Raw genomic sequence first — 20,825 nt, 5'->3', positions numbered from 1 at the left:
TATTAATTCATTCACTGATTTTATGAATGTTTATTGAACACCTCATGCCAGCCTGGTGGTGTGTGGTTGATGATTGTCCCTCCAGGCCAGGCTGGGACCAGAGCAGGAACCAGCACCCACCAGGAAAATTTCTCTCAGTCTGTCCTGCAGACCCTGAGCCCCATGGAGCATCAATGTGTGAACATGGACCGCAGCTGCATTCTGTCTGCAGAGCACTGTGCATCCTTGAGCATCTCAAGGGGCCTCAAGCCAAAGTCCTGATGTTTAAAAATATGAGAAGGGGACAGCAGGCAGACCCTGAGATCTATCTTGGCATGATGGCAAACATCAACAGAACTGTTTGCATCCTTGAGAATGTAGGGATTTTTTCTTGCAATGTACAGATAGCGGACAATTTATGGGAGGGGGGACAGCCAAGCTTCATGGCCTGAGAAGCAGCAGGACAGGGCTGTGACACATTTGGGATGTGGGGATGTCTTCCTCCTGTCCTTAATTCTATGCCCCTGGTTCCTCAGCACATCTCATATAGTCATTGCTTGAGGCAGTGGGAGCCTCCAACACGGTCACGTCTGCTCAGGGTCTGGGTCCTCCTGCTGGGTGCTGCTTCCTGTCCCTGCCACAGCCCAGACCTCCCTTGTTCACACTGGATGGGGCTGACCACCACACCATCATGGGACATGGGGACCTGCTGTTTGCTGGCCAGAGGAATGGTTGAAGATGCAGCCTAGAGAGGGAGCAGTGGGAAGGAGGGTGGGCACAGTGCCATGGTGCCACTCAGGAAGGTGAGGAGGATCAGGGAGAGGATGTAATCTATGTCAGAGCAAACCCCACAGTTCCTACAGGGCAGGTCCGCAGCATGGCGGAGCTGGCTGCCTTTGCAAGGAGCGAGCTCAGGTGCACTGGGGGTGTGCAGTCAGAGGCTGGGTGGTCAGTGATGCCTGTGGAGGAGTGATGACCCCATGCTCCCTCTTAGCTTGAAGTTTTCTTGGAAGATGATCTATAAGAGCCCATAGTTTGCAACCAAAAGTGTTACAAGGTACAAGGGTTAGTGGTCCTGCTTTCCCCTCCTGGGAGACTTAAGTCTAATCCTCTCATGAGAGCACAGAGGGACAGTCTGTCTGACATATGCAGGCAGGGTCCACTCAAATTTGAATTTGGATATGTGCACTGAGATTGGACAGGGTGCTGCCCTACCATGTTGGCCACAAGCCCTATGCACCAAGGCCTGTCCTGCGCACACACACACATACACACACACACACCCTGTCTGCCCCCCCAGGTCCTCACCTCATAATAATCTCAAAGTGACCAGAGTGACCACCTTCACCCACTATCCCCAGATTTGGTGACCTTGTTGTTATGTCCCTGAGGGTTCCCAGCTTTATTTATTTGGCTGTTTCCTGGGACAATTCATCCACCTCAGGGGTCTTGAGTCATCACAACAGTGACCCCTCGCATGCCTGGGGAGCACATGAGGACTGCTTGGCATTTTCACCTGGGAAGCCAAGCTTCCAAGCTTGTTTTGAGAAACTGAACACACTCTTCTGGCTTGTTGAGATGACCAAGTGGGGCACTGTAGCGGCTTCAGTAAACCTGCCTCTGAGTTGAGCCTGACAAACACCTCCAGGGTGAAGCAGAGAAACCCAGCGCTGCTTTGGAGGATCTATTGAATATTTGTAGTGACTGTGTCCTGAATCCTTCCCTTGCAAACTCTCATCACTCAAGAGTGATCTGAGCTCCTGCAGCACCAGCACTGCCTGATGCTTGTTGGGTTCAGGATCTCAGGCCAATGACTTAAAATCCACCTTTGTCCGAGGACCCCTGATTATATCTTCTCTCGTAAGCTCAGATCTGCTGCCCTAACTGCCCCTGCCCAAGGCAGTGGGGAGTGGGGGACCTTGTTGTCCAGGATCCAGGCCCCTAGGACTCACCTGTCAGTGATGCTGACTGGGCCCTGCTGAGGGATGACCACACTGCTCCTGTGATGTCAGGAGGGGCATGGCTCATCCAGGACACTGTGCTCCTGGGGAGGACAGGACTCCTCACCAGGTCTGTGCTGATGATAATGACGTGGTGCTGAGGGCCCCCCCTTGTCCACCTCTGGCCTCCTGTGTAGGGAAGTGAGAGGGAGGAGGGCACAGAGTAGGGAAGCAGGCTCTGGCTGCAGGAACTCCTGGGTCTTGATAGAAGCAGAGAAGGGGATGGACTCAGTCACCAGACTCTTCACATTATCTGTCCTCTGGGCAACATGTCAGGTTCCTGTACCTTGGGGTCACTCTGCTGGGAAGACGCTCTCTATTTGCAGGTCTGGGACTTGAGGCCTCGAATGGCCAATTAGGTGAGACCTGGGCTTCTGAGTGCACTGGGACTCACAACCCGCTGGGTCCCGAGAGCTGCAATCCTGTGGCCAATCATCCTTTGATGCATCTCAGTCCAGTACAGGGGAGGCAGGAAGACTGAAGTCCATGAAGGAGCCCTGAGTGTGGGTGGGCAAACAGTAGAGAAACGCAGACAACTTATATGGACTCTATGGAAGTCCTTGGAAAGATCTCCCTGGGCAGCAGGTGGGATGTTCTGGCCCACAGCCCTTCTCCTCCTCTGCCCCATCCTCATCTGTTGCTGTGAGGAAAAGTGACATGTGGGGAGTCTGTACCCAGGGCAACAGCACAGCCCTTTCAATGACACCTATTACCATTAAGATCTTTTTTCATGCTGAAATTGTCCTGTTTTTGGCTATTTGGATTCTCTTCAAAGCAGCCCTACACTCACTGAATATAGCTTAAAGATATAATATCCATTAATACAAAATATTTTAATCTCAGTTGGAAAACCAAAACAAAATTATAAATGTAATATATGTTTAATGTTTAATTTAACACAGAAAATTTGAAATGGAAATGCTTGAGAAAATTGTATCATATACATTCTAAGATAAAGAAGGCTCACATGCCTTAATAATTATTAGACAAACTAGACTTCTGGAAAACGTTTATTCATAAAGGGACATGTCATAATGAAAATGTTTTATCCACCTGTATCATAGGAAAATTTAAATTTCTTTATAACTAATAGAAACTTAAAATACATGAAGTAAAAACTGACAGAATTAAAAAGAAATAATCCCACTTCTGGGCATACACACCGAGGAAATCAGAATTGAAAGATACCCATGTACCCCAATGATCATCGCAGCACTGTTTACAATAGCCAGGACATGGAAGCAATCTAGATGTCCATTAGCAGACGAATGGTTAAGAAAGCATGATACATATACACAATGGAGTATTCAGATCAAATCAGCCACTCAGTCGTGTCCGACTCTTCGGGACCCCATGAATCACAGCACACCAGGCCTCCCTGTCCATCATCATCTCCCAGAGTTCACGCAAACTCACGTCCATCGAGTTGGTGATGCCATCCAGCCATCTCATCCTCTGTCATCCCCTTCTCCTCCTGCCCCCCAATCCCTCCCAGCATCAGGGTCTTTTCCAATGAGTCAACTCTTCACATGAGGTGGCTAAACTACTGGAGTTTCAGCTTCAGCATCTGTCCTTCCAATGAATACCCAGGACTGATCTCCTTTAGGATGGACTGGTTGGATCTCCTTGCAGTCCAAGGGACTCTCAAGAGTCTTCTCCAACACCACAGTTCAAAAGCATCAATCCTTCGGTGCTCAGCTTTCTTCACAGCCTAACTCTCGCATCCATAGATGATCACTGAAAAAAACATAGCCTTGACTAGACGGACCTTTGTTAGCAAAGTAATGTCTCTGCTTTTCAATATGTTATCTATGTTGGTCATAACTTTTCTTCCAAGGAGTAAGCGTCTTTTAATTTCATGGCTGCAGTCACCATCTGCAGTGATTTTGGAGCCCAAAATAATAAAGTCTGACACTGTTTCCACTGTTTCCCCATCTATTTCCCATGAAGTGATGGGACCAGATGCCATGATCTTCGTTTTCTGAATGTTGAGTTTTAAGCCAACTTTTTCACTCTCCTCTTTCACTTTCATCAAGAGGCTTTTTCGTTCCTCTTCACTTTCTGCCATGAGGGTGGTGTCATCTGCATATCTGAGGTTATTGATATTTCTCCCAGCAATCTTGATTCCAGCTTGTGCTTCTTCCAGCCCAGCATTTCTCAGGATGTACTCCGCATGAAAGTTAAATAAGCAGGGTGACAATATACAGCCTTGACGTACTCCTTTTCCTATTTGGAACCAGTCTGTTGTTCCATGTCCAGTTCTAACTGTTGCTTTCTGACTTGCATATAGGTTTCTCAAGAGGCAGGTCAGGTGGTCTGGTATTCCCATCTCTTTCAGAATTTTCCACAGTTTATTGTGATCCACACAGTCAAAGGCTTTGGCATAGTCAATAAAGCAGAAATAGATGTCTTTCTGGAACTCTCTTGCTTTTTCGATGACCCAGCGGATGTTGGCAATTTGATGTCTGGGTCCTCTACCTTTCCTAAAACCAGCTTAAACATCAGGGAGTTCACGGTTCACGTATTGCTGAAGCCTGGCTTGTGTGGGTCACAATAAACTGTGGAAAATTCTGAAAGAGATGGGAATACCAGATCACCTGACCTGCTCCTTGAGAAACCTATATGCAAGCCAGGAAGCAACAGTTAAAACTGGACATGGAACAACAGACTGGTTCCAAATAGGAAAAGGAGTACGTCAAGGCTGTATATTGTCACCCTGCTTATTTAACTTCTATGCAGAGTACATCATGAGAAACGCTGGACTGGAAGAAACGTAAGCTGGAATCAAGATTGCTGGGAGAAATATCAATCACCTCAGATATGAGATGACACCACCCTCATGGCAGAAAGTGAAGAGGAACTAAAGAGCCTCTTGATGAAAGTGAAAGAGGAGAGTGAAAAAGTTGGCTTAAAACTCCACATTCAGAAAATGAAGATCATGGCATCTGGTCCCATCACTTCATGGGAAATGGGTGGGGAAACAGTGGAAACAGTGTCAGACTTTATTTTGGGGGGCTCCAAAATCGCTGCAGATGGTTATTGCAGCCATGAAATTAAAAGATGCTTACTCCTTGGAAGGAAAATTATGACCAACCTAGATAGCATATTAAAAACGAGAGACATTACTTTGCCAACAAAGGTCCATCTAGTCAAAGCTATGGTTTTTCCAGTGGTCATGTATGGATGTGATAGTTGGACTGTGAAGAAAGCTGAACACTGAAGAATTGATGCTTTTGAACTGTGGTGTTGGAGAAGACTCTTGAGAGTCCCTTGGACTGCAAGGAGATCCAACCAGTCCATCCTAAAGGAGACCAATCCTGGGTGTTCATTGGAAGGACTGATGCTGAGGCTGAAACTCCAATACTTTGGCCACCTCATGCGAAAAGTTGACCATTGGAACAGACTCTGATGCTGGGAGGGATTGGGGGCAGGAGGAGAAGGGGACGACAGAGGATGAGATGGCTGGATGCGTCACCGACTTGATGCATATGAGTTTGCGTGAACTCTGGGAGATGATGATGGACAGGGAGGCCTGGCATGCTGATTCATGGGGTCAGAAAGGGTCGGACATGACTGAGCGACTGAACTGAATTGAAAGTTTATATCTTAAAGTGTGTTCCTGAGCAGAAAGGCACACTTTTTTTTCCCTCAACCTCATTAAATTTTATGTTAATTTTGTGTAATGGAGGCTCCTTTCCTTCCAACTTTCCTCACTGTGTCATCCAATTTCTACACTCAACTCTAAAGTTAAAAGCCTTCCCTTTAAGATGTTCTGCTTCCACGGGACTAAAGGAGTCTATGAGGTATTCCAGTGAGTATAGCATTGGCTAAATATCAGCAGAGAGAAGTTGTCCATGCCAGTCCTTCTTTTTCTTCTCATTTCTTCACCAAGCCTCTGTTGATCTGGATTGTCTCCATTCACAGCTTCGAAGAGAACAGGAGTGTGAATCGTTCTTGCTGTAATTCGTTCTGTCCTTTCACTTTTCTCAGTGAGAAACTGTATCAGGTAAAGTTTATTGTTATTTAGGCACATATCTAGGACATTCTCAAAATGACTGTGCCAGTTGAGCTCTAATGAATAGCATTGACTTGTAGAGTTATGATAATGATCAACTTTAGGGGAGAAAACTTGGGAGTAAGCAAAAATGATAGTGGCATTTACATTTTAAACCTGAGTGGTAGGGAATTCCATGAGTGGATATGCTGTGATGATTTTTTTTCTGTAAATATATACACATATAATAAGAATAGAAATACTATTTCTCTTATTCATACCAGAAATGTGAATACTGTGGTGGGGTTCTGTGGCATCAACTTTAGCAGCAAAGTCAACATGCACTTGGGGTAATGGAGCAGGAGTCAGGAGAGCTTCTGCCCAACATAGAACCAGGAGTGCACCTCCGACCCCTGACCTCTCGCCCCTGTGAGAGGCACTATTTGTCAGATCTGAGTCACTCAAGCCAAAATTGTTCCTACTGATATCAAACTCACAGGGGAACACTTGTCCATATATTATTATTATTGTTATATTTAAAACTAGGTGACGGGGTCTTCCCTCATGATGCACTGATTAAGACTTTGCCTTGCAATGCAGGGGGGTGTGGGTTTTATCTCTGTTCCAGGAACTATGATCCCACGTGTCTCATGGCCAAACAAATGAATAATAATAAATAAAACAGAAGCAATATTGTAATAAATTCAGTAGAGTTTACAAAAAGCTGGATCATGACTATTGACCATATTGGTTGGGGTGAAGTGTGAAGGAAAAAAGTTAAGGACTTAATTTTTCTTTGAAATAATCACCCATAAGGGCACAATGAATATTTATCCATTAATAATCTTTTATATACTAGCCATTGCCTAAGGTATGTTATTTGTGCACATTATCTCTGGTGAGCCTGGCCATATGAATATGTTTTTAATTGCAGTATAGCTGAAGAAGGAATTCATAGGGCCCACCTTAGGCCTGTTCATGCTGATCATGCTCAGCCACCTCTCCAATGGACTCTGAACTCTGGGTTTAGTGCCTATGAAGACAACAACAGAAGGATAAGACCCCCTCCAGACAGGGCAACCTTGAAGATCGTATCTAGGTTACTCATTGCCTAAGAGAAAACATACACTAATCACCCCTTCCTCCAGACAGGCCATAAATTTTTCTGTATCTATTGGAGTGCAACTTCAGGCTTATTGATTATTGGCTAACTGTTTGTTTGAGCACATGAGCACATAGCTCATGAATGATGGGGTTACTGGGATTGTATTTTCCTTGGTTTATGTGAGTCTCAAGGAATCTGGAGTGGTGGGTTCAGACACGTACACATGGGGTATAACAGATTTTCACAAATGCTGGTCGGGGTCCTTGGCTAAGAGGAGACTCTGCCTTGGGCCCGCCAGTGTAATAACCTGCACTCCAGTGTCTGCATTGTCCTTCTGAGGGAGTTTGTGTCCTGGAACGCGTGGCTACAACATAGTCGACTGTAATACTAGGTTAGTTTCTGGTGTACTGCCTAGTGATTTGACAGTTATATTCCCTGGTGGCTCAGATGGTAAAGAGTCTGCCTGCAATGCGGGAGACCAGGGTTCGATTCCTGGGTTGGGAAGATCTCCTGGAGGAGGGCACAGCAACCCACTCCAGTATTCTTGCCTGGAGAATCCCCATGGACAGAGGAGGCTGGCTGGCTACAGTCCATGGGGTCAGAAGAGTCGGACACGACTGAGTGACTAGGCACACACAGCGCATACATTATGAAATGACCGTCTAAAAAAATCTAATATCCGTCTGTTCCCATGTAAGGTTTTATATTAATAATACAATGACTAAGTCATCTGGTCCCCTCACTTCTTGGCAAATAGATGGGGAAACAGTGGAAAACAGTGTCAGACTTTATTTTGGGGATCTCCAAAATCACTGCAGGTGGTGACTGCAGCCATGAAACTAAACGACGCTTTCTCCTTGGAAGGGAAGTTATGACCAACCTAGACAGCATATTAAAAAGCAGACATATTACTTTCCCATATATCATTTCAAGAGTGTTTTTGTTTTCTTCAGGGAAATACGCAGAAGGGGAATTGCTAGATCTCATAAATGTCTTATTTTCAGTTTTGGGAAGAGGAGGAGCATGCCATATTATTCTCCACAGTGGCCACAGCAAATTTCAATTCCAGCAACGGTGCCTGAGGGTTCCTTTTCTCCACATTCCTACCAATCCTCACTATTTTTCACTTTTTTATGATAATCGTTCAAATAGGTGTGAAGTGATATCTCAATTTGCTGTTGATTTGCATTTCCCTGAGGATGAGTGGTGTTGAGAGTCTTTTCAAGTGCATGTTAGCCCTTGTATGTCTCCTCTGATAAAGGTTGTTTAGGTGCTCGGCCAATTTTTTACTGGGTGGTTTGCGTTTTTGTTTTTGTTTTTTTATTGAAGAATACTTGATTTACAATGTTTGCTTGTTTCAAGAGTACAACAAAGTAATTCAGTTTTTGGTTTTTGTTTTTTGTGTTTTTTTGCTGTTGTTCAGTCGCTAAGTTGTGTCTGACTCTTTCTACCTGACGAACTGTACCACCCCAGCTTCCTCAGTTCTCCTATATCTAAAGAAGTTTGCTCAAATTCATGTCCACTGAGTTGGTGATGCTATTTAACCATCTCATCTCCTGCTGCCCCCATCTCCTTTAGTCTTCAATCTTCCCAGCATCAGGGTCTTTTCCAGTGAGTTGGCTCTTCACATCAGGTGGCCAAAGTATTGAACCTTCAGCTTCAGCATCAGTCCTTTTAATGAATATTCCAGGTTGATTTCCTCTGGGATTGACTGGTTTGATTTCCTTGCAGTCCAAGGGACTCTCAAGAGTCTTCTCCACCACCAAAATTCGAAAGGATTAATTCTTTGGCACTCGGGTTTCATTATAGTCCAACTCTCACATCTATACATGTCTACTGGAAAAGCCATACCTTGGACTATATGGACGATCATGGGCAAAGTGATGTCTCTGTTTTTTAATATGCTGTCTAGGTTTGCCACAGCTTTCCTTCCCAGGAGCAAGCATCTTTGAATTTCATGGCTGCAGTCACTGTCCACAGTGATTTTGGAGCCCAAGAAAATAAAATCTGTCGCTGCTTCCACTTTTCCCTCTTTTTTTGCCATGACGTTTTTTTTTTTCCCTCATGTTTGCCATGAAATAACGGAACCAGATGCCATATACTTAGCTTTTGAATGTTGAGCTTTAAGCTAGCTTTTTCACTCTCCTCTTTTACCCTCATCAAGATGTTCTTTAGTTCCTCTTCACATTCCGCCATTAGGGTGGTGTCATCTGCATATCTGAGGTTGTTGATTCCAGCAATCTTGATTCTAGCTTGTTCTTCAACCAGCCTGGCATTTTGCGTGATGTACTCCACATAGTAGTTAAATAAGCAGTGTGACAATATACAGCCTTGTACTCCCTCCCCAACTTTGAACCAGTCAGTTGTCTCATGTTCAGTTCTAACTGTTCCTTCTTAATTCACATGCAAGTTTCTCAGGGGGCAGGTAAGCTGATGCGGTACTTCCATCTCTAAGAATTTTCCACAGTTTGTTGAGATTCACAGTCAAAGAGGTTAGCTTAGTCAATGTAGCAGAAGTAGATGTTTTTCTGTGATTGCCTTACTTTCTCCAAGATCCAACAAACGTTGCCAATTTGATCACTGGTTCTTCTGCCTTTTCAAAATCCAGCTTGTATATCCTGAAGTTCTCAGTTCATGTATTGCTGAAGCCTAGTTTGAAGGAATTTGAACATAACCTTGCTATCATGTGAAATGAGTAGTTGTAGGATCATTAAACCATTATATGATATTGCCCTTCTTGGGGATTGGAATGGGAACTGGCCTTTTACAGTCCTGTGGCCACTGCTGAGCTTTTCAGATTTGCTGACATGTTGAGTGCGGCACTTTACTGTGTCATCTTTCATGATTTAATATAGCTCCGCTGGAATTCCATCACCTCCACTAGCATTGTTTGTATAAATGCTTCCTAAGACTCACTTGACGTCACACCCCAAGATGTTCGGCTTTAGGTGAGTGACCACACCGACATGGTTATCTGGGCCATTAAGATCTTTTTGTAGACTTCTGCATATTCTTGCCACTTCTTCTTAGTCTCCTCTGCTTCTGTTAGGTCCTTACCATTTTTGTCTGTTATCGTGCCCATGCTTACATGAAACATTCCCTTGATATCTCATTCTCTTAAAGAGCTCTCTAGCCTTTACCATGCTATTGTTTTTCTCTATTTCTTTGAATAGTTCATTTAATAAGGCCTTCTTATCTCTCTTTGCTATTCTCAAGACTCTGCATGCAAGTAAGTGCATACCTTTCCCTTTCTCCTTTCCTTTTGCTTCTCTTCTTTGCTCAACTATTTGCTAAATCACATTCTTTTTTACAGTCTTTTTTGATTTAGACTATCACGGGCCATTAAGTAGATTTCTCTGTGCTATCTAGTAGGTCCTTCTTGGTTGTCTCTCTCATACATAGTAGTCTGCGTATGTTAATCCCAAACTCCTGTCTGATTGTTTCTCTGCGTTGCACATTTTCTGTTTGGTAGCTATAAGTTTGTTTTGATATATGTAAGCATATTTCTGGTTTGCAAATATGTTCAGTGGAGTATTGCTCAGCCAGGAAAACAATGAAATAATGCCATTTGCAACAACATGGATGGACCCTAGAGATTATCATCCGACATAAAGAAAGTCAGACAGAGAAACAAACATTGTACCACTCATATGTGGGACTCCCTTGCTTTTTCTATGATCCAGTATATGTTGGCAGTTTGATCTCTGGTTCCTCTGCCTTTTCTAAATCCAGCTTGTATATCTAGAAGTTCTTGGTTCACATACTGTTGAAGCCTAGCTTGACGTATTTTGAGCATAATTTGGCTGGCATATGAAATGAATGCACCTGTATGGCAATTTGAACTATGTTTGGCATTCCTTTTCTGCTGGGAGCCAGTGTGGGGAATCCCGTCCCTGACAAGGTCATGTAGAAGAGAACTGTTAAGCAAGGGTTCAGGACTCGAGGGGCTCCCTAGACCTGCTCGAGCATCTACTCCAAAGCCAGAATCTGTCTGTTTTACTATTTCATGACTTTCACCAACTCCTCTGACATTAACAGGGGGCTATCCCCGACCACCTTTCTCTGGAGAAAATCAACTTAGGGCTCTAGCTAATAAGTCTCCTGGACATGAGAGGAATATTTCAAATCAAACTCCCTCTGTTAGCATTCTAGCTTGCTTGGCAGGTTTATCCAGGCTCTTACAGCTACACGTGATTATTTACATGCCTCCCAACTGTGAGAGGCACAGGAAGCCTAAAACATATAGCCTTTCAAAGAGTTAAAAGTTATTAGAGTAGTGCTGGTGTAGGATTTCATTATTGGACCAATGCTTATTGCTAAGTTCCCATATCTCTTATCCACTGTGCACCTGGGAGTGTACTAGTTAACATAGTTGGAATGTATGGAAAACAAGTGTAGCCTTGAAATTAACCACATCAGACCTTTGAGCTAATTGGTTCTTTCTTTGTTGTAACTCACTGCACCTTTGCCCCATGAGAAATGTAACTCTGCTTAGCATTTTCTGAGGCTGACATAGATTAGAAATATAAAGAAAAAAGCATTTCAAGAGAAAATAAGTTTTCTGGTTGAGCAGCCTTTATCAAAAGAGGGTCATATAATGTTTACAGGCCTCCAAGGCCTGAAGATAATGTACACAATATTGTTTATGGGAAAGATATGCAGAAAAAATCCTGGTTTTGATAAAGACAAAACAGATGTAATGTTTGGGCTGACTCTGTATGACTTTGCATCTTTCATTTCCCTCTATGTACAAGTTAAGGTATAAAAGTCCCTTTTAAAAATAAAATAATGGGCCTCGCTCACCGAAGAAGCTTGGTCACCCCATGTTTGTCTTTTTTTTTTCTTTCTTTCTCTCTCTTACTCTCTTTTTCAGGCTGAACCCTTGGAACACAGAGGCTCTCTGTGTTCACTTTCCTGCCTGGGCTTCTAAGACTTTGTTAGCTTTCTGTGTAAACTACGGAATATCAGCCTCTTTCTCTCCTCTATTTTCTTATCTACAACATTCTTTCCTATCTCTCTCTAAATCATCCGCCGAAGCCGTTTCTCCTTCAGGTTCCCCTGGATCCTGCGGGGCTGGACCCCAGCACTTTTCTTTGCAAATGAAATAGAAACTGACCTTTTCCAGTCCTGTGGCCACTGCTGAGTTTTCCAAATTTGCTGGCATAGTGAGTCAAGCACTTTCACAGCATCATCTTTTAGGATTTGCAATAGCTCAGCTGGCATTCCATCATTTCAACTAGTTTTCTTTGTAGTGATGTTTCCTAAGGCCCAGTTGACTTCACATTTCTGGTTCTAGGTGAGTGACCCCACCATCGTGGTTATCTGGGTCATTAAGATCCTTTTTGTATAGTTCTTCTGTGTATTCTTGCCACCTCTTCTTAATATCTTATACTTCTGTTAGTTCCTTGCCGTTTTTCCCCTTTATTGTGCCTATCTTTGCTTGAAATGTTCCCATGGTATCTCCAATTTTCTTAAAGAGACCTTTAGTGATTCCCATTCTATTTTTTTCCTCTGTTTCTTTGCATTGTTCATTAAGAAAGCTTTCTTATCTTTCCTTGCTATTCTCTGGAACTCTGGATTCAGCTGGGTATATCTTTCCTTTTCTTCTTTGCCTTTTGTTTTTCTTCTTCTCTCAGCTGTTTGTAAGGCCTCCTCAGACAATCACTTTGCTTTCTTGCAATCCTTTTTCTTGGGGATAATTTTGGTCACCACCTCCTGTACAATGTTGCAAACCTCTGTCCATAGTTCATCAGGCACGCAGTCTACCATATCAACTCCCTTGAATCTATTCCAAAGAATCAAGGGAAATCCCCAGAAAGTCTACTTCTGCTTCAGTGACTATGCTAAAGCCTTTGACTGTTGATCACAACAAACTGTGGAAAATCCTTAAAGTTATGGGAATACCAGACTACTTCACCTGGCTCCTGGAAAATCTGTATGCAGCTGAAGAAGCAATAGTTTGAACCAGACATGGAACAACAAACTGGTTCAAAATTGGGAAAGGAGTGTGTCAAAGCTGTATATTGTCATCCTGTTTATTTAACTGATATGCAGAGTGATATCTTACGGTGGCTGGTATCAAATTTGTGGTATTCAAGGAAAACTTCACTCTGGGATCAAAGACACAGTCTTAGTCATTCAGAGCTTTGTACAGCAGAGAATTTACTAAAGTGAAAGAATATAAAAGCTTCTACACCTCAGAAGGGGGAAGAAAGAATACATCCCCTTACTAGTTTTAGCAGGGCAGTATTTACTTTTCAGCTGGCTGCTAGGAAGATAAAAAGAACACTTCAAGACTATACAAGGCTGTAAAAGTTTAGCCAGAATCCTTCTCCCACAGGGTACATCCCAAGATAACATTGATCCAAGACTTGTCAAAGAGAATGGGTTCCTGGCAGAATGTCTCTGGGTGAGATATATTGTTGCTGTGTAAGCAATGGATATGAGAAAACAGGTTCCCAGGCAAGATTTGTTACAGTTATAATCATTAACATACAGACAAAGAAAACCATACCCATGATTAAGATACCTTACTACTGCACATTCATTAGCTCCATATCTAAAGAAAGCCAGCTCTTTAGGGCAAGATACACTGTTGCAAAAGCCTTAATGAAATCATGAGCAAGATGAACAAGGCCTGGGCAGCCTACATGATTAATGCAAAAGAATGTGAACAAAAATGTTCACCTCCACCTTAAAGGTGCCTTGGACTCCCTATCAACCTGCCTAAGTTTTAACTCTCTCAAGAGTACATCATGCGATATGCCATGCTGGATGACTCACAATCTGGAATCAAGACTGCTGGGAGAAATATCAACAGCCTCAGATATGCAGATGACACCACTCTAATGACAGAAAATGAAGATGAACTAAAGAGCCTCTTGATGAGGTGAAAGAGGAGAGTGTAAAAGCTGGCTTAAAGCTCAATATTAAAAAAAATCTAAGATCTTGGCATCCAGATCTCATCACATCATGGCAAATAGTTGAGGCAACAATGGAAACAGTGACAGATTTTATTTTCTTCGACTCCAAAATCACTGTGGATGGTGACTGCAGCCATGAAATTCAGAGCAAAGTTATGACAAACCTAAAGAGCATATTCAAAAGCGGAGATATAACTTTCTCAACAAAGGTCCATCTAGTTGAATCTATGATTTTTCCATTAGTCATGTATGGATGTGAGAGTTGGACCATAAAGAAGGCTGAGTGCCAAAGAATTGATGCTTTTGAACTGTGGTGTTGGAGAAGACTCTTGAGAGTCCCTTGGACAGCAAGGAGATCAAACTAGTCAATCCTAAAGGAAATCAAACTTGAATATTCCTTGAAAGGACTGATACTATGGCCTAAGCTCCAATACTTTTGCTACCTGATATGAAGAGCTGACTGTCTGGAAAAGATCTTGATGCTGGGAAATACTGAGGGCAGGAGAAGATAGGTGCGACCAAGGATGAGATAGTTGGATGGCATTTATCGACTCAATGGATATAAGTGTGAGCAAACTCTGGGAGATGGTGAAGGATAGAGAAGCCTGGAGTGCTGCAGTCCATGAGGTTGCAAAGTCAGACTCAACTGAGCAACTGAATGACAGCAACAACAAAAACTCAATGAAGAATCGTCAAGCTATGAATATATATTTCTCTAAATATAAATGCTTATTTTTCTAAGATATTATACACATTGACAACTAACATGAAAATATGCTCAACAGCACTAATCATTAGTGAAATGAAAATAAAAAACAATGTGATAATACTTTGGAACTATCAGGATGGATATACAAAAGAAACAAAAGTATGTCTGTATGTTGTATGTATGTAAGTATATATGTTGACTAGGAGAAATTTGAACATTCTTGCACTGTTGATAGGAATGTAAAAAGTACTATAGAAAATTCTTTACAGGTTCCTTTAAAATTAAAAAAAAATTACTATATGATCCAATAATCACATATTTGAGTGTATATCCTGCCTCAATTTGATAGCAGTAACTACAAGAGATATTGGCACACCTACATACATAGCAGCATTCTTCACCATGGGCAGAAGGTGGAAGAAGCACAAGGGTTCACTGGTGAATAAAATGGTAAACAAAAGGTTGTGGTGTATGTATGAGGGAATATTGTTTAGCTTTTTAAAATATTACAATACTGACATTTACTGCAACACGGATAAAACTTGAAGACATTTTGTTAAGTGAGATAACCAGACACACAAAAAGACAAACATTGTATGCTTTGCTTATGTGAGGCATCTAAAGTGGTCGCATTCATAGAGACAAATTAAAGTGCTGGCTGCCAGGGGTTGAGGCAGGGGAAATACGGAGTTACTGCTGAGGGGTATGCAGTTCAATTTTGCAAGATGAAAAAAAGATGAAATAAGTTCTGGAGATTTGTTACACGAGAAGGTGAATATGCTGAGCATTACTGAACTGTACACTTAAAAGCAGGTACAACAAAAATGTTGTTTTTTTAACACAATTAGAAACTTATAACCTTAAAAAAAGTTAGTATAGAAACAATTTAAAGTACAGTATGGTCTTGAAATTCAAGATGTTTATTCTACACTGCCGGGAGCCAGCACGGGAGATCCCACCCATGACAAGGTCATGTGGAGGAGACCTGACATGCAAGGCGGATCAGGACTCGAGGGACTCCCTGGACCTGCTTGAGCATCTACCCCAAACCAAAATCTGTCTGTCTACTGTTTACTATATTATGCCTTTCACCAACTCTTCTGACATTAACAGGGAGCTATCCCCAACCACCTTTCTCTGGAGAAAATCAACTTAGGGCTCTAGTCAATAAGTCTCCTGGGCATGAAATGAGTATTTCAATTCAACCCCCCCGCCCTGTTGGCATTCTAGCTTGCTTGGCAGGTTTATCTAGACTCTTGCAGCTATGTGTATGATTGTTCACAAGCCATGACAAGGGAAGTCTAAGCATTCTAAAAATATAGAGCCCTTCGAGGGGTGAAAAAGTTTTACTAAAATAATACCAGTGAAGGGTTTCATGTTGAGCCAATGCTTGCTGCCAAGTTCCCATATCCCTTATCCATTGTGTGCCTGGGAGTGCATATAGTTAGAATATAGGAAAAATAAGTGGTAGCCTTGGCATTAGCAACATTAGACCTTGAGTTAATAAGTTCTTTCTTTGTTGTAACCCACTGCAACTCTGCTCTATAAAAATGTAACTGTTTAATTATTCTTAGGGTGATGCAGATTAAGGAATTTAAGGGAAAAAATGCTTCAAGGGAAAATAAGTTTTCTGGTTGACCAACCTTTATCAAAAAAGAGTCATAAAATGTCAACAGGCCTCTGGGCCTAAAGATAATGTACAAAACATAAGACCCTTGCTTATGAAATGGTATGCAGGAAAAAACCTGGTTTTGATCAAGGTTAAAACTGATGGAATGTTGAGCTGATTCTGCATGACTCTGCATCTTTCACTTTGCTCTATGTACAACTCAGGGTATAAAAGCCCCTTTTGAAAATAAAGCTACAAGCCTCGCTCACTGAAGCTTTGTCTCCCCGTGTCATTCTTTCCTTCACCAACGCCATTCATCCTGAGAGTATCCCTGGACTCTACTGAGGCTGGACCCCAGCACTACACTAACTCAATAATGTAACTAGAACTATAAGTTACATTTTGGAGTTGAGTGACTAATTAACACTGAACTCAAATTATAATCAGCCACTAGATATGGACTGAGAACCTATTAAGTGGCAGAATATTGCAAAGCATTTAAAGAATTAAATAGCAGGGTGACAATATACAGCCTTGACATACTCCTTTTCCTATTTGTAACCAGTCTGTTGTTCCATGTTCAGTTCTAACCGTTGCTTCCTGACCAGCATATAGGTATCTCAAGAGGCAGGTCAGGTGATCTGGTATTCCCATCTCTTCCAGAATTTTCCAGTTTATTGTGATCCACACAGTCAAAGGCTTTGGCATTGTCAATAAAGCAGAAATAGATGTTTGTCTGGAACTCTTGCGTTTTCGATGATCCAGCAGATGTTGGCAATTTCATCTCTGATTCCTCTGTGTTTTCTAAAACCAGCTTGAACATCTGGAAGTTCACAGTTCACGTAAGCATTACTTTACTAGCGTGAGAGATGAGTGAAATTGTGCGGTAGTTTGAGCATTCTTTGGCATTGCCTTTCTTTGGGATTGGAATGAAAACTGACCTTTTCCAGTCCTGTAGCCACTGCTGAGTTTTCCGAGCTTGCTGGCATATTGAGTGCAGCACTTTCACAGGATCATCTTTTAAGATTTGAAATAGCTCAACTGGAATTCCATCACTTCCACTAGCTTTGTTCGTAGTGATGCTTCCTAAGGCCCACTTGACTACACATTCTACAATGTCTGGCTCTAGGTGAGTCCGAAAGATATTATTATTTTTTTTGAAAGATATTCTTGTAAGATAGTATAGGTAAAAGAATATCTATTTGAACCCCCATAGAATGATACAGGACAAATGAGAGGGAGAGAGAGAATGAGGAGGAGGGGGGGCATTGGAGAAGGAGGAGGGGCAGAGGAGGGGGAGGAGGGAAAGTGGAAGGGGAGGGAGTGGGGAATGAGGATGATGAGGAGGACAAGGGGAAAGTGGGTGGGAGATAGAACAATATCACAGCATGAGAGGATGGAAAGCACAATATCATGGAGAGGTAATTCGGGGAACTCAACAAAAAATATATTGTATCAGATGGTTACAGTAATATACTACAGAGGCAGAAATAATTCTAGAGAGCTCAAAGCGAAGACAAATGGGGCCAAGAATCCAGCAGATACCTTGGAGTGTGCTGGAAATAAGTGATGGTGAGCAGCAATGTGATGCTTGGGTGTTGGCTCCTCCCCACAGTTCTCCTGAGCAAGAGATGGAGAACTATTATCAGAGACCACTCCCAGGTTCACCAGACAAGTTCCTGGTAGTGACCAGGGGAGTAGATGACACTATTGAAGGAAGACGCCATGAGGAGACCTCTGGGCTCTGAGTCCAGGCTGTGTGTTGGGTCCATGGAGCACGAGGATGGATCTCTGAATGGGCAGGTCAAGACTGAGGGACCAGGCTCCTGGGGAGTGCAGGACAGGGCTAGAAAGTTATGCTCCCGCTAAGAAAGTTCACCATCTTTTAGCAACCCCTGATTTCTTCTGCAGCCACCAGGAACATTACCTTTATTAACAGATGTCTGTGTTGACAAAGCACCATTTGTCAGGGTCATAAGTAGTCAGGAAAGTGTCACCTGCCAGGCTGTGTGGTAAAGGGTCAGTTGAGCTTTGAGAATCAGGCATTCACGTTGATTCCCTGGGGTCCCCAGCTGCTGTCTGAGGGGAGAAACCCAGGACAGGGTGCACTGAGAGCCTCTGAAGCTGGGCACAGGTGCACTCTGCTTCCTTGTTGGTGTGGCAGTATCAGTGAACAGGAGGGGAAGGTGGAAGAACAACCACACTGCAGAATTAAGGAGGAACCTGGTCTTCCTAACTCCTCCTAATTGGCAGTAGTAATCTCAGGCTTCCACCAAGGAAGAGGCAAGGCTGAGTGTGCTAAAGCCCCCTTTGTAGGTGGTCCAGGGGAGAATTCTGAGCACACATTTGCATTAGATTCAGGAAAGAAGTGAAGGAAATGGCCAGAGACTTTGTCTAGTTATGCACCTTCACTGGTAGAGTTGAGCTTGAGACACATACCATGCCTCAAAGACTCTCTGTTCGTCACTCTACTTACAAAGTTCAAGATTAGAGTCGTGCCCCATTGATGATATTAATTTTCTGATGCCAAAGAAAATGTCTCATTCACTTTGTATCTCACAGTCAAAATGTGTGGCCGATGCTATGTGAAGGACTGAATGAAATGTTGGATGAAAGAATGAATTGAGGGAATAAGGAAAAAATTCCTCCAACCAAACCTAGTGCCTCCCATGAAGCCATCTTGTCCTGACGTCAAGACACACTGCCCCTTCTGGCCACCCTCCTTCACGTGGCTGTGTGCTTCTGGCCCAGTCTCCGCAGGGCATCCTTCACCTCCTCGTTTCTCAGACTGTAGATGAGGGGGTTGAGCATCGGGATGACCAGGGTGTAGAAGACAGAGACCACCTTGCCCTGCTCCATGGATGCCACAGCTCCCGGCTGGGCATACATGACAAAAACTGTCCCATAATAGATGGACACGGCTGTCATGTGGGAGCCGCAGGTGGAGAAGAGCTTGTGCCTCCCTCCACCTGAGCGCATCTTCAGGATGGTCACTGTGATGTAGCCATAGGAGGTGAGGACCACAAGTATGGTGCCCACAATTATGAGCCCACAAAGGCCAAACATGACCAGCTCATTGATGGTAGTGTCAGCACAGGCAAGCTTGAGTAATGGAGGCACATCGCAGAAGAAGTGGTCAATGTGGTTGGAGCTGCAGAACGGGAGGCTGAATGTGAAGCTGGTCTGCAGGATGGAGTTGAGGCAGCCCCCACAGTAAGTGCCCAACGCCAGGCGGGCACACACTGAGGGGTGCATGGAGATGGGGTAGTGCAGGGGGCTGCAGATGGCCACGAAGCGGTCATAGGCCATCACGGCCAAGAGGAATGCCTCAGTGGTGCCCACCATGGAGAAGAAGAAGAACTGAGTGGCACAGCCTGCAAAGGTGATGACCTTGGAGGAGGTAAAGAAGTTGGTCAGGGCTTTGGGGTAGATGACAGACGAGTAGCACAGGTCCACAAAAGAGAGGTTCTTGAGGAAGAAGTACATCGGGGAGTGCAGACGGGCATCCAGGGTGATGACCACCATCATGGCGAGGTTCCCCAGGACGGCCACCACGTACAGGGCCAGGAACAGAGCAGAGAGCAGGGCCTGGGTCTGAAATCCATCCAGTACAAACTCCTGCAAAGGGATCGCTGAAAGGTTTCCATTTCCATAGGGTGACATTTCCCTGAACTGGGCGACAGGGGCAGAGAGTCAAGAGCAGGAGAGAGACAGTGAGATGGAGCAGGTCAAGGTCACATGGTGATCCTCCCATGGGTCACACACACCCTTCCGTGCCTCAGTGCCCATGGACCAACACACTATCCACTGCCCATTTCTCCTTTCAGATGAGCTCAGACTGACCTGAAATTGTAAACATTTCCACTGACTTGTGCCTTCATAATCATGCATTGAGCCCTCTCTCTCTGGGAGACTCTGAGCTGTTGTCACGGGGTTTGTCCAGGGCTCCTCCAGAGCTGAGTGTCTATGGTGTAAGTATGGCTTGCATCTCCTGGTCATTTATGAAGGAAATGTTTTCCCTCCCCATGGGGATACTTCTGAGTCATGCCGTTTCTACACTTTGTTCGAGTATCTAATACTGCATGTTCTGTTCCTTATTATGAGTTAAGTGAGTGAGTGAAGTCGCTCAGTCATGTCTGACTCTTTGCGACCCAATGGACAGTAGCCCACCAGGCTCCTCTGTCCATGTGATTCTCCAGGCAAGAATACTGGAGTGGGTTGCCATTTCCTTCTCCAGGGGATCTTCCCAACCCAGGGATCTAACCCAGGTCTCCCGCATTGCAGGCAGATGCTTTAACTTCTGAGCCACCAGGGAAGTCTCTTATTTTAGCCCTACTTTAATTTCAGAAATTGTAAAGCCCTTTTGGCCATCCTGACTCAACCCAGTGATGGTCCTATCTCTAGGCCAGGCCAGGACCAGAGCAGGGACCAGTCCTCACCAGGCTAATGTGGATGATTTGTCTGTCACCCCTGTAGACCATGAGAGATATCTCAGCTTCATTGTCT

At 43.7% G+C, this 20,825-nt stretch overlaps 1 protein-coding gene across 1 annotated transcript; it reads right to left on the bottom strand.

The window, feature by feature from the left end:
- On the bottom strand, window positions 530–19,982 carry LOC102186202 (olfactory receptor 12-like). Its single transcript, XM_018046474.1, has 5 exons — window positions 19,053–19,982; window positions 12,448–12,463; window positions 1,932–2,108; window positions 841–899; window positions 530–724 (listed from the first exon to the last, which is right to left on the bottom strand). Exons 1-5 carry the CDS (start codon window positions 19,980–19,982, stop codon window positions 530–532), a joined length of 1,377 nt encoding a protein of 458 aa, XP_017901963.1.

Source organism: Capra hircus, chromosome 3 (assembly GCF_001704415.2).
Source record: "Capra hircus breed San Clemente chromosome 3, ASM170441v1, whole genome shotgun sequence".
In the NCBI taxonomy this organism is placed as follows: Eukaryota; Metazoa; Chordata; class Mammalia; order Artiodactyla; family Bovidae; genus Capra; species Capra hircus.
Note: the sequence above shows the minus strand (reverse complement) of the source record. Positions and strands in the feature narration are given on the sequence as shown.